The sequence below is a fragment of the Diospyros lotus genome, chromosome 14, assembly GCF_014633365.1.
Source record: "Diospyros lotus cultivar Yz01 chromosome 14, ASM1463336v1, whole genome shotgun sequence".
In the NCBI taxonomy this organism is placed as follows: Eukaryota; Viridiplantae; Streptophyta; class Magnoliopsida; order Ericales; family Ebenaceae; genus Diospyros; species Diospyros lotus.
This window is the reverse complement of record NC_068351.1, coordinates 3052843-3070047: the sequence shown is the minus strand read 5'-3', so window position 1 is coordinate 3070047 and position 17205 is coordinate 3052843. Positions and strand designations below refer to the sequence as shown.

The 17205-nt window shown below is 36.3% G+C and overlaps 3 protein-coding genes across 5 annotated transcripts; all 3 read left to right on the top strand.

The window, feature by feature from the left end:
- The first annotated feature begins 3071 nt into the window (after window positions 1-3071).
- LOC127790244 (elongation factor 1-alpha-like) lies at window positions 3072-6377 on the top strand. The gene is made up of 3 exons (XM_052319590.1): window positions 3072-3229; window positions 4399-4870; window positions 5142-6377. The coding sequence occupies exons 2-3, from the start codon at window positions 4409-4411 to the stop codon at window positions 6021-6023; spliced, it is 1344 nt and encodes a 447-aa protein (XP_052175550.1). The 5' UTR covers window positions 3072-3229; window positions 4399-4408; the 3' UTR covers window positions 6024-6377.
- A 153-nt stretch (window positions 6378-6530) lies between these two features.
- Window positions 6531-9770, top strand: LOC127790245 (beta-1,4-xylosyltransferase IRX9-like). The gene is made up of 3 exons (XM_052319591.1): window positions 6531-8067; window positions 8506-8734; window positions 9103-9770. The coding sequence occupies exons 1-3, from the start codon at window positions 7406-7408 to the stop codon at window positions 9226-9228; spliced, it is 1017 nt and encodes a 338-aa protein (XP_052175551.1). The 5' UTR covers window positions 6531-7405; the 3' UTR covers window positions 9229-9770.
- Window positions 9771-11369: 1599 nt separating this feature from the next.
- Window positions 11370-16803, top strand: LOC127790611 (protein IQ-DOMAIN 2-like). Of its 3 annotated transcripts, none has more exons than XM_052320187.1 (6): window positions 11370-11583; window positions 12249-12347; window positions 12440-12754; window positions 14033-14254; window positions 14516-14635; window positions 16065-16803. In XM_052320187.1, exons 2-6 carry the CDS (start codon window positions 12273-12275, stop codon window positions 16764-16766), a joined length of 1434 nt encoding a protein of 477 aa, XP_052176147.1. In that variant the 5' UTR covers window positions 11370-11583; window positions 12249-12272; the 3' UTR covers window positions 16767-16803. The 3 variants fall into 3 exon arrangements, with proteins under 3 accessions (XP_052176147.1, XP_052176148.1, XP_052176149.1); XM_052320188.1 differs by having other exon boundaries at window positions 12230-12347; XM_052320189.1 differs by lacking the exon at window positions 11370-11583 and adding an exon at window positions 11622-12115.
- Window positions 16804-17205: the final 402 nt, after the last annotated feature.

Below are 17205 nucleotides of genomic sequence, written 5' to 3'. Positions count from 1 at the left end.
AATCATTATTGTTGATTATTTACACAATTTAGTTTTATATTAATTATTATTATATAATATGTATATTTTATTTTTAGGTTTATAATCCCCGTGTCACTATGATTGGCCCAATAAATGTTAAATATTAATTATCAAATGTTAAAATTTACTAATTCAGTTGAGTTTGGTCCCATTTTTTTATTTCAAAACAAACATAATATAATAAATACATCTTATCTAAAAAGAATACGCATTTATAACATTATCCATAATTTAAAATTATTTTTTGAAAATTTACATAATTTATTCTATTTTGAAAGGCATATGTTTGCTATAAATTATGTTAATTGAATTTTAGTTAAACTCAAATTATCATTGCTAAACAATAAGTTTCGAATAAGTAGAATCATTAGTCATCACTTAATTCACTCCTCTCCGTACATACATTAAAGGTTAATCACAACACACAAGTAGTTTTAAATTTTAATTAATTACTTATTGCTAATTCATAATATTAATCACTGATGCATGCATAAGAAATGCTGAACAAGGGTGAATTGGGCTTTTTGACAATCTTTCAAAACAAAAATTAACATATTTTATATAAAATATATTTAATGAGAATTGAATTTTATTGAATAAAATATATTTAATAAAACATATTTTGCATACATTAATGTGATTACAATATGAATGAGATAAAAACAAATAAATTAAAAGACAACCACAATATAACGTGTTTTTATATACAAGTTTACTTTATTAAATTTTTCGTTGTCTCTCATCAAACAAAAGCTTGAAGATTCCACCAACTATCATGATATTTATTAAGAGTTAGAAAACTTAATACAAATTCTTTTGCATGATAAGTACAAAATTCACTTAATTGTGATATAAACTAAGGACAAAATGTAAAATATAACTATAACTTATAGTCCTTTTATATCTACAAAGATAAAATAAGAGTACCAACCAAGTTGTACACCACATTTGAGTGCACTGTAGCTTGTTTAATGCCGCAACATTTAAAGCAATTAGTAAGTATATATAGATGGGTAGTTGAGGTCTTAAATACCATTGCCTCGTAAAAACTTATTAGTTTGAGGTTGAATTTTAGTAAAATGTTATTGAATTCGAATAATCTTTTAGATTATTGTTTTGTGAGATATGGATATTTTGTCTTTTTTTTTTTTTTTTAAGATTTGTAGGATCATAAAATAACATAAAAACGTAATAAACAACAACTGACATTTAATGATTAACATTAATTAAATAATAATTGTAGTTGATGAGCCTCTTTAACATTAAAGATAGATGTTAGCAAGAGAATAGAAATACAAATTTGCATTTTTTATTGATTTGGTATGTGATATATAATGTTTATAAAGATTAACATATAAGTATAAAAATAGAAAAACGTTAATTCTAATAATTTAAACAATATATTTTAGCTAAATAAAGAGATAAATAGTCATGTGATGTTTTGGTGTAATGCATTGATGCAAAAGAGAAGAGTTTCGTTTGTCCTTTGTTACAAAAGAAAAAATTTACTCGATTTCAAACTAAAATAATTTGAAGAGGATCATTAATAATGTTAAAACACAAGGGGATAAAAAAGTGAAAATTTTTATTGTAATTTTGGAAGAGTAAAATAGAAAATTGAAAGCACTTGATCGCCCCATCTTGAGATTGGTCAACTAAAAACTCTTATCATGAATAATGAAAAGTCTTATGTGACAATTTAGTCAACTAAATCATGTTTCTAGTTGACTAATCTAACTCTCGCCAAAGGTTTCTAAGATACACTAAATCCATTTAATTTATCATGTCTTACATCAAGCTCACTAAATTAAGTAATTAATAAAATATGATGCATTATATGTTGTCTTGGTTGATTAGGTTCATTTTTTTGATTGACTTAATATGTAAAGGGAAATAGTAATTGTGATTATGGGAACAAAAACTTTGTTTATTTGATTGATTTAATATATAAAAGATCAAAGTGATTGTAATTGGTTGATTATTACAAAATAAAACATCCTCAATTAAATAGACTTAACCTACCACATGATACACATTGTCTTTAAATGTCAACTATATAATCAATAAAAATAAAAATACCATCAATTGAGATAAAAAAAAAGTATGATTATGAAAATGATATTTCAAGCATACCGATGAAAATTTGATTGGATAACCCTCTTACAAAATTTAATTAAATATTAATTATTTATGGAATTAAGTTTGGAGATAGTTGTGATTGTGAGTTAATAGATAACTAATTGCATGCAAATTTGATTATTATTATTGGTGGATATGTGCAATTGTGGTGTTTTTATTTTTACGTGTATAATTTCGATATATGTGGATAAGACTAACCCTTTACTCATGGACGAAGATAAAATTGATTTTATATTATATTTATTTATTTTTATCCTTTTTAAAGACAATTACAAGCTTACCACACTATTTACATTAAATAATTTATTTAGAACAGAAATTTATGATGCACGAAAATACCTTAGATGCATTGTTTTGATGTTTTTGAAACGTTTCTTGCATAGAAATGTCCAGAAATAAAAAAAAAAAGACATTTTTGAATGATTTTTATAATTTTAAAAATATTTTATAATATTTTTAAAATATTAAAAACGTATTTCTGTTTAAAGCAAAAGTTCCCTATACAATATAAAATACAAGAGATTTTTTTATTTAGACATTTTTTTGTGTTTTAATTTCTTATTTGTTTTTGACAAATATTGTTTTGTTGTTTTTGTTTCGCAACGTAGACAAAAATTGCTAAACATAAAAAATATTTTTAAAAAATTTAAAAATTCCACTGCCACTTAGTTATTGTAGAATCAAATATAAAAAATAAAAGAGATTTAAACATTATTTAATTTATTTAGCTGTTCCAGCTGTCAACCTCTACTTAAGCGAGAGGCTAATTTCGAGATTTTACAAAATAAAGGCGCATAAAAAGCGTGCCGCATGCGTCACGGAATGCAATCCAACGTGGCAGCCACCAAGAGAGACCTTCCCTCTACCGTCCGATCAAAGTAGAATCCAACGGATCGTAAAAAAACCCTAGTTATGGCCTCAGGGCTAGGGCTCCAAAACACTACTTAAGCGACCAAGGAGCATATATTTTGCGCTTCTCTGCTTGAATATCGCTTCATCCGCCGTTTCCTCTGGAAGAAAGCTTCAAGCGCATCGATCTCAAGTCTATCTACCACTCTGCTGCTTAAAGGTTTGCTCTTGGCTTGAACTCTTCGAATTCCTGAAATTACACAGCTGTTTATGCTTGTACATTCATATGCTTTTGAGAAACGCATCTGATTTGTGATGTGAAGTTTGTGAATTTGTTTTCTCTCTCAGAATAAAGTCGAAAACGATATGTATTTGAATCTGCTTTTGATTTTTTTTCTGTTTATTCGATTTCTTACTCGCGGTACTCATGGATCTTGTTTTTTGTTTATGTTATTTGATTTTTCTGACTAAAAGGGATGAGCGGTGGTCGACTATGATTTATTTTGAGTTTCTGCGTATACACGAAACGAATATCTGCATTGGATTTGTTTCTGTTAATTCGAGTTAAAATTTGTTGTACGCGTAGATCGTTCTCGCGTTACAGATACCATGTGTGGCTCGTTGGGTTTATTCAGTTGGCGTGGTACTGCATCTCACATGGCTTTGTATGTATTTACGAATTTAGTTTTAACGGCTTCTGCGCAGTTACTTGCATGTTTAGTTGAATATGGCGTTTGAGCCATGTGTTATTTCAGTTGTATGTGATGTGATTGGTGTTGTACTTGTTTCTTGTGTACAAGAAATCTAGTCAGTGGTTTCTACTTGTATAGAGAAGGTTGGTTGTTTTTTCTAATGAATGCTTGTTTGGGTATTATCATCAGCTCTAACATCTCTTCTGGGTTACAAGAAGATGATGCAGGATGTACCCTAAAAGGAAGATGATGCCGGTGCTGTTTTTTTGGTTTTAATTATTTAGGAACACGTTCTTAGATATATATAAAATTGTTTTGTTTTGGTGACCTTGGTTCCTCCTTGTTGAATGATATTTGAACGTTACAAAATTATGGATTTTTGGAGTTGCACGATCTTATCACATAGCAGATTCTTTTTTCAATGGTCCATACTTCATTTTTCAAGGAATATGGTGGAGCTTTCGTTTATGAAGACTGTTTACTGTATTTTTAGACATTGCCAAAGTTGTACTCTATTGTGCAAGGATGAAGGTGTATCGACAGAATTCATAACATCGTATTTGTGTTTTTAATGCCTTGCCCCTTTTGGGGGGATAATAGCCATTTGTCAAACATTAATACCAAGATTATGGCCTGTAAACTTATTCGTAATGCCTTCATGGTGAAAATTTAATGTCTTTTCTTTGATGGATTTCAGCTGTTCCATAATGGGTAAGGAGAAGGTTCACATTAACATTGTGGTCATTGGCCACGTTGACTCTGGGAAGTCAACTACCACCGGTCATTTGATCTACAAGCTTGGAGGTATTGACAAGCGTGTAATTGAGAGGTTTGAGAAGGAGGCTGCTGAGATGAACAAGCGTTCGTTCAAGTATGCCTGGGTGTTGGACAAGCTCAAGGCTGAACGCGAGCGTGGTATTACCATTGATATTGCCCTCTGGAAGTTTGAGACTACCAAATACTACTGCACTGTTATTGATGCCCCCGGACATCGTGACTTTATCAAGAATATGATCACTGGTACCTCGCAGGCTGATTGTGCTGTCCTTATCATTGACTCAACCACTGGTGGTTTTGAAGCTGGTATTTCCAAGGATGGTCAGACACGTGAGCATGCATTGCTTGCCTTCACCCTTGGCGTCAAGCAAATGATCTGCTGCTGCAACAAGGTAATTGGTGAATATTCACCGTGGTCCTCTATTGTTATTGATATGGCCAATAGTTTTTACATGGCAAAAAATATCACCCGTTTGTGTTTGTGGAATTTTCACGTGTTAATGATGTTTTCATCATTGGGCAACAACTATATGTTCTGCTATTTTAGTAGAAACAGACACTGGGTCTGGGAGGGAGTGGAGTTCTACTTTGTGCACTATAATGTTGATCACGTGGTTATGTTAATAACTGTTTACTGATTTTCTGTTTTTATTTTGCTTGTAGATGGATGCAACAACCCCAAAGTATTCCAAAGCTAGGTATGATGAAATTGTAAAGGAAGTATCGTCCTATCTCAAGAAGGTGGGTTATAACCCTGACAAGATCCCATTTGTCCCGATCTCTGGGTTCGAGGGTGACAACATGATCGAAAGGTCAACCAACCTTGACTGGTACAAGGGTCCAACCCTGCTTGATGCCCTTGACATGATTCTGGAACCCAAGAGGCCTTCAGACAAGCCTCTTCGTCTCCCACTTCAGGACGTCTACAAGATTGGTGGAATTGGTACTGTCCCGGTGGGTCGTGTTGAGACTGGTGTTCTCAAACCTGGCATGGTCGTCACCTTTGGCCCAACTGGTCTGACCACTGAAGTAAAGTCTGTTGAAATGCACCATGAGGCTCTGCAGGAGGCCCTGCCCGGAGACAATGTTGGATTCAATGTGAAAAATGTTGCCGTCAAGGATCTCAAGCGAGGGTTTGTTGCCTCAAACTCAAAGGATGACCCTGCAAAGGAAGCTGCCAACTTCACTTCCCAGGTTATTATCATGAACCACCCTGGTCAAATTGGAAATGGTTATGCCCCAGTTCTCGACTGCCACACCTCCCACATTGCAGTCAAGTTTGCTGAGATCTTGACCAAGATTGACAGGAGGTCTGGCAAGGAGCTTGAGAAGGAGCCCAAGTTCTTGAAGAATGGAGATGCTGGGCTTGTGAAGATGATTCCTACCAAGCCCATGGTGGTGGAGACTTTCTCTGAATACCCGCCACTGGGTAGATTTGCTGTTCGGGACATGAGGCAGACTGTGGCTGTCGGTGTCATCAAGAGCGTGGAGAAGAAGGACCCAACTGGTGCCAAGGTCACCAAGGCTGCTCAGAAGAAGAAATGAAAGGGTCATATTGGTATTTTGGTACTCAGAGAACTTGAAGTTTATTTTACGTCTCAGGTCTGGTTAAGTTTTGTCCGGTCGGTCTGTCGGGCCCTGTTGCTGTCCACTAGCCCCTGTTGTGGGGATGGTGGTTGGCGGCGGCAAGCAATTCAGGTTCTAGAACTGGGTGCTTGATGGTCAAGCAACAAAAGGCCTTTTTTCCCCCCCCTTTAAAATCTATGTTTTGCAAGTACTTCGTTTTTCCTTTTTTTAGTTTTGAGAGGAGGAATTGGATAGAAGGGGAACCTCATTTGTTGTGCTACTTGCGGTCTCTTTATCCCGTTTTCAAGTATTTGAGCTCTGTTTCATTTAGAAGGCTGTTGCGTTTTTGCTTCGACTTGTGGATGGGAAATGACAACTTTATAAAACTTTGTTGGGGTATAAATGTTATGATGCGTATGCTTTACTTGCTAATAAGGCATTATAGGCAAATTATATTAAACGTAAGACATAAATACTAGTAGCATGCTTAGAGAAAAGTATAGTCTTGCTAGTTGCTAGGAACTCACTAGTGATGTTTATTATATTCATGGATGTGGTATAGCATCTGCATCATTCATTCTACTCCCTCCCAACTACGACAGAATTGAACTAAAACAGAGCTTTTAAGACTGAATAATGATTTAGGATGCTACTTATCTTCAACCCAAATTCCCCATTTCAACGCATCAAGGCTAGCTAAAAATTATAAACTGTGATTATTTAGTAGATAAAGATGTCATTAAATTCTTGATGTCAAAGTTAACCCAGCTCTCCTACTCTATTCGTAATACGGTAATACTATTTTTATAAAAAAGTTAAAATTTGTAATACAAAGTAGGGAAACCCAGAATTCTTATAAAATAGTCACTAAGTTTTCTCGAGAAAAAGTAATAGAAAATCCCACTAGCCATAGCCCATAGGTGGCCGCAGTTATATATGTGAGGCGTATGCTTGATTGTTTATGCAACAAAAAATTATATATGTATTCACTCCGCTGTAGGATTTGTAGTTGATGAGTTTGCATCTCAACAACCATTTGGTGTGGTCAGCAGCTCAGCTCTCCTCATTCTCCTGTTTCTTTTTCACAATTGCCACATTTCTTTAGCTTCAAGTGATGACTTTCTGAAGCAACTCACCGTTTAATTAATCAAATTAAATGCCTCTAAACAGCAGAAACCAAAAGTAGCAAGGATTAATCTCGCCACCCGTAAGCTGAAAGCACATACTAGTTCCTTCTGCTCTGTGTTTCTGATTCCTTTCTGTCTGACTTGCTTCCATTCACCATTTCACCTTCAGCCACGGCAGCCGGAAAACCAGACTAAACATTTAAATTCCGGTGGCCGTTCTAGTCGTATACCCAGATGGGTTCTGTGGAAAGATCGAAGAAGAAGGTCCATTTATATAAGAACGTCTTCTTCCATTTCTTGTTATGCTTTGTTTTGGGATTCTTCACCGGCTTTGTTCCTAGTGCCAAGTCTTTGTTCTCTAGCCGTGTTGTTGCTTCTGATCGCTCAGCATTTTCGCCGCAATCCATGGAAGTTTTGGACCAAGATGGAACAGAGACTAGGAGTTCCAATAGGAGTTTGTTGGATGAACCTACCAGCATCTCAGAGACTGCGAAAATCTTGGACGAAGAAGAGTCGTCGATTCCTAGAAGGCTTATAATTGTTATTACACCAACTAGCGCGAGGGAGAAGCTGAGATTGGTGAACTTGAGGCGGCTGGGGAACACATTAAAGCTGGTTCCTCCACCCTTGTTGTGGGTGGTGGTGGAGCAGCAGCAGCAGCAGCACCACCACCATCACAATTCCTCACAAGTATCAGAAGCGCTTAGAAAAACTGGCATCATGTACAGGCATTTGGTGTTCAAGGAGAACTTCACCGATCCAGAAGCTGAAATGGATCATCAGAGGAACCTCGCGCTTACTCACATCGAACACCATAGGCTAAGCGGGATCGTTCATTTTGCTGGGCTCTCAAGTTACTACGACCTCAGCTTCTTCGATGAGATTAGAGCTGTCGAGTGCGTATTCTCTATCTCTTGTTATGATAATTCTTAGATGATTAACAAACCTTTGAACATTTCACCATGAGAAACAAAGATTAGTGCAGGCTGGTGGGTGGAATGGAAGTTTCAAAGCCCCACTCATGCTTGAGCCCCACAAGTCTACCAAACATGAACTTGCTGCAGATTCCAAAGTTTTATAAGCTTTTCTGAGATGAAAAGTTTGATTTCTAGCTTACCCACTTATATTATTTAACTGCTGAAAATGGGAATTGATTGAATGGTTTTGGTATTCAGTTGTCTCTAGATCATGCCTATTTGACCAGGTCTCCTTTCTGTCTTTTGTGGACAAATAAAATCAACAACTTTGATCAATTAAAAATCTTCTCTCTTGCAAAATAAGTGCATCTTAGACTTACAGGGCCAATTGACAGAAATGTTGCTTTGGAGTTGCAGGGTGTTTGGGGCATGGCCCATGGCTTTCCTATCGGTGAATAGGAAGAAGGTGAGAGTTGAAGGACCAATATGCGATTCTGAGGAAGTTGTTGGATGGCATCTGAGGAAGATGGACAATCTATTAGACACAAGTTCCTTTCTTCATATCTCAAGTTTTGCATTCAACAGTTCGATCCTTTGGGACCCTGAAAGATGGGGTCGATCATCTTCTGTTCAAGACACCTCACAGGTCTACCTCTAACTTCTAAGTTCAGTACAAACTCTTTTTGAGCTTGACTCAAAGAATTGAACGAATAAAAGTTGAACATATATTGAAATTCCTTAAGCTTTGAGACTAAGTTTCCAACAGTCTATGACTCAGTTTGACTTAATATCCTTAAACGGAAAGAAATGTTTTCAAATTGAATTACCATTTTCTTTATTGGAATACATCCTATGATCTTGATCTTTCAAAGCGAAGGATTCTTAAAAATTGGGTTGCTGTCTTGCTGACAAGTTTCTACCCAATATTTTCTATCTTCTGCTAAAATTTTCCAGTCAGAGAAGTTTTTCTAGTGTTGCATATGAATTTTCTTCCTCTTATCTTATATCCTGCAGAATACGATTAAATTCATCAAGAAAGAGGTTCTTGAAGAGGACAGCAAACTGATAGGAATCCCTGCAGAGGGCTGCTCCAAAATCTTGCTGTGGAATGTCCATGTTCCAAAAACAACAGCAATATAATTTTGTATATTTTGCTTTAAATGGAGGTTAATTTTTTTTTCAGTCTCTTGTAATTTGATAATTTTGTATATTTTCAATTTTTTTTGAAATATTGATAATAGTTTTTATGATGCCTAGTCTAATACCTTTAAAAAATGGTAAGTTAGACCAGTGAGAAGCGAAGCAACGCCTGAGATGGATAATGCTGAGATGGTTGATGAGTTGGATCTTCTTTTTCAGTTGTATAAGAGACTTTTTGATGAGTTGCAAAACAAGTGAAGAATTGTCTTGAGCATCTTTATGATGCGCTCTCCAATGCCAATGCTTAAGTTAGTAATTAGAGTGAATATTGATAGGATTGGAAAAGAAGAGATTGTGTATCATTAGCTAGTGGTGTTTAGGGTCTTGTGTTTGAAGGGTTATCATTCGAAAGGTCACACTTCTTTCCCCTAATTGGGGCGGTGAGAAACTTGATTTCTGTATAAGGCTTTAATCATGGGGAGATATTTTCTCCCTCTTTGCAAATTAATGGGAGTTATCCTCCTGCCTTGGTTTGTTTTCCTTTGAAATGTCTCCTAGTAATTTTGAACGAGGCCTTATGCATGTATGCATGAATAATGACATAGCTTCTGTTTGAAAAAACACTTAAAAATGAGTTGTTATGTGATTATGGTTGATGAATAACGACATCAATTGTTATTCATTAGAAAACCTAAAAACTAGTAGAACATAAAATGAATAAAGCCACCAAAATATAGAAGCTCATGCAATTGAATTCCACAGAAAGCTTGTGGTGTTAGTATACAAAAGGCACTAGAAACCCAAAAAAGAAAGCTAAAGAGGAAAGGAAAAGGGCCACAGAATCAAGATTGCTTGGTAAGGGCCTTGGAATAACTCAATTGTCTGATAAATTTATTCCAAAGACTGCTTTTCAGATTTCTTTAAGAAATTGTTTCCACGTGAATTATCAGTTTTCTTGAAGAAGTTGCTCTTTTCATTGTAGAAGGAAATGAAAACAGAAAATGAAAATATAGAAACAATCACTAGAAGCCCTGAAACCTTTTTTTATATTTACATTTTTGTTTCTTTCCTCTTCTTTACTCGAACAGCAAAAACATGATCAAACTTGGAAACAAAAAGAGTAGTTATTTGCTACAGTAAATTCATTTAATTGCCTTTCTTTCACAGAACAAAGTAGTCTTAACCAAACAGGGCCCCACTTGAGCCAAATTTTAATTCCTTCAGCATACACGCAGCCAGGGAGTACCAAATGTGGGCTCAATTGCAAGCCTGCTCCAATTATGGTTCCGGGAAGATGAATCAATGATTTTAATTAAGGCATCTTCCATCATAATTGTGCTCTTAAAAAGTATTGCCTCCCTACCCAACTATAGTATACTGGTTTAAGGGTCAGATGAGTTTATAATTATATATGTTTACCCTTAAATTGCTGAAGCTTATAATGTTTTTGAATGTGTTTTTGGTTACAAAATGATTTAGAGTGAGCTCTGATATTTAAAACGAGTCTGGCTAAAAGATAATCTCACTTTTTTTTGTAACATATTAGGCCACAAGTGGAGCATATATAGCTATCTCTTAGTAATATTTGCAAACTTTTAAGGAAAAGAAAATAATTTCTCAATCTTATAAAAAAATAGATAAAAGCTGCTCTTTTTTATTAAAATATCATATATTAGAGTTGTGATTTTTTTATTTATAAAATAAAAATAAGTTTGTATAAAAAAAAAGGACTCTCTTACTCACAGTATGATAAAAAATTTAATACATTAAAAATGTCGTTTTAAGTGATTTCTCTTACCTTGATATCATCGTTAAATTAATATTTAGCATATAACATATATTTTTATTTGTAAAAATTTCAGAAGTTGTTCTTTGGTTTAGTTTAACGGTCAGAACCTAGAGCATCCCTCTGTGTATTGATTCAACCATTTTCTTGTTTGTATATGTGTGTGTATTAGGTATTTATCAGTTCTTTTATCCCTTATTCAGAGAAGAAGTGCAGTTGTTGGCCGATTGAAGTAAAATAAACCAACAAATTTACATCGTCCAGTCAATTTTTCAAAAAACAAAAATAAAAAAATCAAAATGAGTGGGACCCACTTGGCTAACCCAAAGAGGAGGAGTGGGGCGTCACAAGCCAGAACCAGCTGTGATTGCTGATTATTCAGTCATATTCTATTATCTTTGAAACCACCATGGCAAGATCTGGATTTCCTCTCTCCCTGCAATCCCAAATAGAGGGGTCCAACTAAAACTCTCCTCATCTTTTTGTTTCTGTATACAAGTAGAGAAGGGAGCTCTCAGAAGAAGAAGAAAAGGAGGAAGCTTTGGGAGATCTAACATCTTCACTTGGAGGTACTTCAAGTTCTCCATTTTCTTGCACACTGAGCATGATTTGATATGAATATGATAAATTGATAGTTGTTTATATGGTGGAAACGTAAATCTACAGTAAGATTTTTTTGTTGAGTTGACTTTTCAGCAAATTTGGCATCTGGGTGTTGGGTCTTTTTCTAGGAAACTAGCTGTTTGTGTGTTTGGCTATAAAAGCTGTGTCTGTTTGGTTGCTGAGAAAATGTGGTTTAGGAAAGAGCATGGGGCTAGAAGTATAGATTTTCCATAATCTGGGCCAGGCGATTTATGGGTTGGCCTTTGGTTGAGTCTGCACGAATCAAGAGATGGGCCCTTTTACCCTACATTGTGCCCGTTGACTGTTGATGGTGGACTTTTGTTGGAGATTTTCCTTCACGCTGAGGGGTTTTCCACGTTAATTGTCGTGTTCTTGTGTGATTATTTGGTGTTCCATTCTGTTTGATTCGCAGTTATCAGTATTATTACATTACCACAGTCGGGGAGACCTTTATTTGTCGATTATTCAATTTCCTGGGTATTCTCCCAACAATATATTGTTTATCGTATGGATTTCTCCATAATTATGTGTGGATTTTATATGGATTTCTTGTACTTAAAAACAAATGAAATACTTTAACTCGTTCCTTAGAGTTTTGTTCCTTGAACAGGAGAATTTGAGGAATGATAAATTGATGGGGAGCAAAGGAAACTGGTTTTCTTCAGTGAAGAAAGCTTTCAGCCCGGAGTCTAAGAAAAAGAAAGACCAGGTTTTGGAAAGTTTCACTAAGATACCTATGGTTCTGATTTGACTGTTTTAATTCTTAATCAGATTCTGATTCATTTAGCAAATGTTTTCCAGAAATCAAATAAATCGAAGAAGAAATGGTTCGGGAAGGAAAAACCGGATGCTGTGGGTGCTCCATCTTCAGAAACCGTCACGGTGCCTCATCCTGTTCCTTCACCAGAAGAGGAGAAATTAACAGAATTGGAGGATCGGCAAACTAAACATGCTTACTCTGTTGCAGTTGCCACTGCTGCAGCAGCTGAGGCTGCAGCTGCAGCTGCTGAAGCTACTGCAGCAGTTGTTCGACTCACTTCTGCGGCTCAGTTAACAGGGAGATCGAAAGAGGAAGTGGCAGCGATCAAAATTCAAACAGCGTTCCGTGGATACCTGGTATGTCTCTTCTGACATACACAAAAAGTTACCTATATATATATATATTTCATTTTTCTGGTTACCTCTTTATTTCATGTTATTTTAAGAGAAAAAAAGCCAATAAAAATTGTCTAAAAGTTTCTGGTTGACACTTCTGCTTGGTTTGAAGCATGCCTATAAATGTAGTTCTTATTGCTAGAAAACTGCATTTGAATTTCATCACATTGTCCTGCTAGAAAACTTCAGTTCTTAGCCTAATGAGAATATTTTGATGTTGTAATTGCATTGTAAGTAATGGATGTTAGAGTCCTCTGCTGATTCAATCTACTGTATTCAGTTGACAGAGTTAGAGAGAGTACTACAATGTAAAGAGGTTATGAGAATTTTCTTTTTATTGATCTGCCACTCCTTCTGCACTTTGTTCTCAGATATGGCCACAATGCATTTCCTATTCGAAGAAATGATGCACGAGTTGGCTAGTTTAAACAGAACCTAGTGTTTGCCCCCTGGTTATAATGATGCACCATATGATGTAAAGTCTATAAATTGTGTTTGAGAGTGACACAGTAGTATGACATATTAGATGATATCATTTGTTATTCCCATGTTCTGACTGTAATGACATGTTTGATGAGTTCAACTCATAAATGTCAATGCCCAAAATAAGAAGCAAACGATGGTTTGAAGCATTTATTTACTTTAGATTTTAAAATCAGCTTATATTCTATTAATGAAAGAGATAGCTTAGTTTTGAATAAATTTAAGGCTTATCAAGTTGAGTCATATCCAGATAATTGAAGAATTTTAAGAATAGAGGAACCACAAGCTTTGATAGTTTGCTTGTGTTTTATGTTCTTTTTTCCCCTTGAAACGCTGGGAATTAAGGCTTATCATAAATTGCTGTGCATAACTATCAATCTTCTTATTGTAAAGATCTATTGTCTTTTATAAAAGAGATATGCTTGGAAAAATGTCTCCCACCAATCAGGTGCACTTTTCAAGAAATCAATGCTTGTCATACTATAACTTTGTTTACTTGTATAAACACCGCCGCCCCCACAAGCGTTAATCCCACTAGGTGGGGTTGTTGAATTTACTCACATGTAAATATGAAATAATATTTTTAAATTGAATTTCCATTTTTTTAATTTGAGCAGGTATTACTAAATTTATAGAACCTTGTGATTCATTTTTTTTTTCTTTTTGATATTTATTACTTGTAACCTTTACATTTGGCTACACGAGAAATCATGGAACTTGTCAACTAATTTGCTGTTGAGGGTCTGTGTTCTTCAGGCAAGGAGGGCATTGAGGGCTTTGAGAGGGCTTGTCAGGCTGAAATCATTGGTAGACGGGCCTACTGCTAAACGCCAAACTGTGAATGCTTTAAAATGCATGCAAACTGTAGGTCGCGTGCAATATCAGATCCAGTATAGAAGGATCCGAATGTCCGAGGAGAACCAGGCTTTCCAGAGACAGCTCCTTCAGAAACGTGCTAGAGAACTGGCGACTGTGCAGGTTGACCTTTTTTCTATGACTCCATTCCTTACTTCCAAATTGTGCTGCACCCAGAGTCTTACTGTTATACAACATCCCATTGAACGTTCAATAGGAATTTTCTTTGATTTGGTTCTGAATTTTGAGGCTTTCCTATCGAAGACCCTGGCCTCATAGTTCATTTGGCTCATTTCCTATGTTATTACTCAGAAATAAACTTGCTGTTTTATTAGTTCTTTATTTTATGTCTGTTTTCTGAACAAGGTTTAACTGTTGCAACAGATTGGGACAGAATGGGATTACAGCCTGCAGTCCAAAGAACAGATTGAAGCAAGTCTACTGGGCAAGTATGAGGCAACCATGAGAAGAGAAAGAGCATTAGCCTATTCTTTCTCTCATCAGGTAACTTGTTGATCCTGCATCTCTCTCTCTCTCTCTCTCTTCTTTTCTTGATTACATCCATCCACTCTGGAGAACGGACAAGGGACAGGACTTGCAAGAACATATAAACAAAGAAATAAGAGGTTCATGTGTATTACTACAACAATCACCAGGTGGGGTTGGTTACATGAATTCTAGACCTCAAGCCATCTCTATCCAAGGCCAAATCCTGTTTGTGGCTGGGGCATGTCTTTATACCTTTCTAAATTGTTTTTGCAAAAGCAGCAATTGAGAGATATAAACAAGCCTAAGTGTGGCGAGCACCCTTAGCTTCATGTTTAGTACTCCTTGGTGCAAGCTATATGTTGGCCATGTTCATGCTCTAAGATATTTTCTTCTCTCTGTTGCTCCTCTTTTGGTTCATGAAGAGATATGGACAAGGCATGTTTAATAGCAGGTGTTCACCAGAACCGTCAGAACTGAAGGTTGTCTCTCCCTTGTTTCGGTGCAGTTGGTGAAGGAAGACTGTACACTCATTCCTCTAGGTTCTTCTGTCATTTCTACTTACTAAATTCTCTTTTAACTCTGCTTCCTTATCCTGCTTGTGTTCACTTATTTCCTCATCTGAAAACCTACTGCTACCCCTACATCAACAGGGGGCAATATGCGTCTCTCTCTCATTTTAGATAATCTAAAATAAGGGCCTTATAAAATATAAGATGCCATTGATAGAAATGATTGACAACTAACGAGTTAGAATTCATAGAGTTAAATTTATGGTTCCTTACCTTTTTAATTAAGCTACGTTGAATGACTGTAATACCATAGCTACAAATACCATGTCTGTTTCAGCATACCTTAATTTATATCGAGAATTCAGATAGTAACAGAACAAAATTCTATTAATCATAATCTATATTTGGAAGAAAGAAAGAAGGGCATGTAAGTTGTGTATTAATCGTAATTTATATATGGAAGGACCTAAAGTTGCAAGTCCATGTCAATTCTCATAATTTAGGTAAGTCTAAACAAATTGAGTTAGAATAGTCATGGTTGCATAAATTGTGAAATGTTGTTCTGTACTCGGTCTTGGCCAACTCAACTCAAACTTGGTTTTCTAACTGAAGTCCCATTTGTTTTTATTCTTAAATGTGGAAGTTATTGAATGATGAATGAATTAAGAGTATTTAGACAGCATGTGAAGTTTGTCATGGTGTCTGTGAGCTGGTACAGGTGAGGTGAAGTGAAAATGTCTCCCGGGCGTGGTAGAACATATGTTGTGCATTTAATCTACGAGTTACCTTGTTGGGAAAATTATAGATCTTTGTCCGTAATCTGGAGAAACGTTAATTATTTTTTTGATCAATTTTACGTTTTGTAAGTGTTTGTTTGGCTCTTTCTTAAGTTAAATTAGAGTCTTTGATTTAGTTTCCAAAATTTGAATGAGCAGCAAACCTGGAAGAAGTCTGCAAGATCTGCAACTCTGATGTTCATGGACCCAAGCAATCCTCACTGGGGTTGGAGTTGGTTAGAACGATGGATGGCAGCCCGTCCATGGGAGCCCCCTGGCACAAACCTGAAAGAACTCAACCACGACCAATCATCTGTGAAAAGCGCCAGCCTCAGCACGGGTGGGGAAATCACCAAAGCTTATGCTCGTCACCTACTCAATGCTGACAAGCCTTCCCCGGCTTCCAGCAAAAAGGCAAGTCGATCTTCTAACCACCGGTCCCCTTCAACTCCCACAGCCAAGGCATCATCTTCAACTACAGCGAGGAAGGCGAAGCCAGCAAGCCCCAGAGGGAGTCTATTCAGCCCAGATGGCGATGCCAGGAGTGTATTCAGCCTGCAGTCAGAAAGGAACAGGAGGCATAGCATTGCGGGCTCCTCAGTCAGGGACGATGAGAGCCTTGCCAGCTCGCCAGCATTTCCAAGTTACATGGCAGCCACTCAGTCTGCGAAAGCCAAATCGCGGATGCAAAGCCCATTGGGCTTGGAGAACTGGACACCAGACAAGGAACCAGCTGGAGGTGCAAAGAAGCGGCTGTCTTTCCCAGCCTCCCCGGCTAGGCCAAGGCGGCATTCTGGTCCCCCAACTGTTGACACCGGCTCCATTGCTGCCACCATCGCCAGAAATGGAGCAGCCAGTTGATTGTTTCTGATAAGCTGCCTGGTAACTTACCAGATCAGTGAAGAAGAAGAAGAAGAAGAAGAAGAAGAAGAAGAAGAAGAAGAAGAAGAAGAATTAGATTGAAAGATAGCCCATTTGATTCACAAGCATACTTTCTTCATTGTTTAACCCATTTTTATGTCATTCATTGCTTTGGTGTTGTTAGGTTTTGGGGGGGTGAAATCAATCGTTTGACTGGTCTTGCTTTGATTCTTTCTTTCCTTTTTTGCCTTTTCCCCCTCAATGTTGAGATTGTGAATGATGATAGAAAGAACCAGCTTTGGATTGTGATCATTCTCTTGTTGTATGAATATGATCTGTTACATTTTGATGCCTTGCGTGCAATCAAATTCTAGGGGTGAGCACCATTTGATAAGATTGAACGGTTAATTTGATTCGATTCTTTTGATTATTCCGTGTG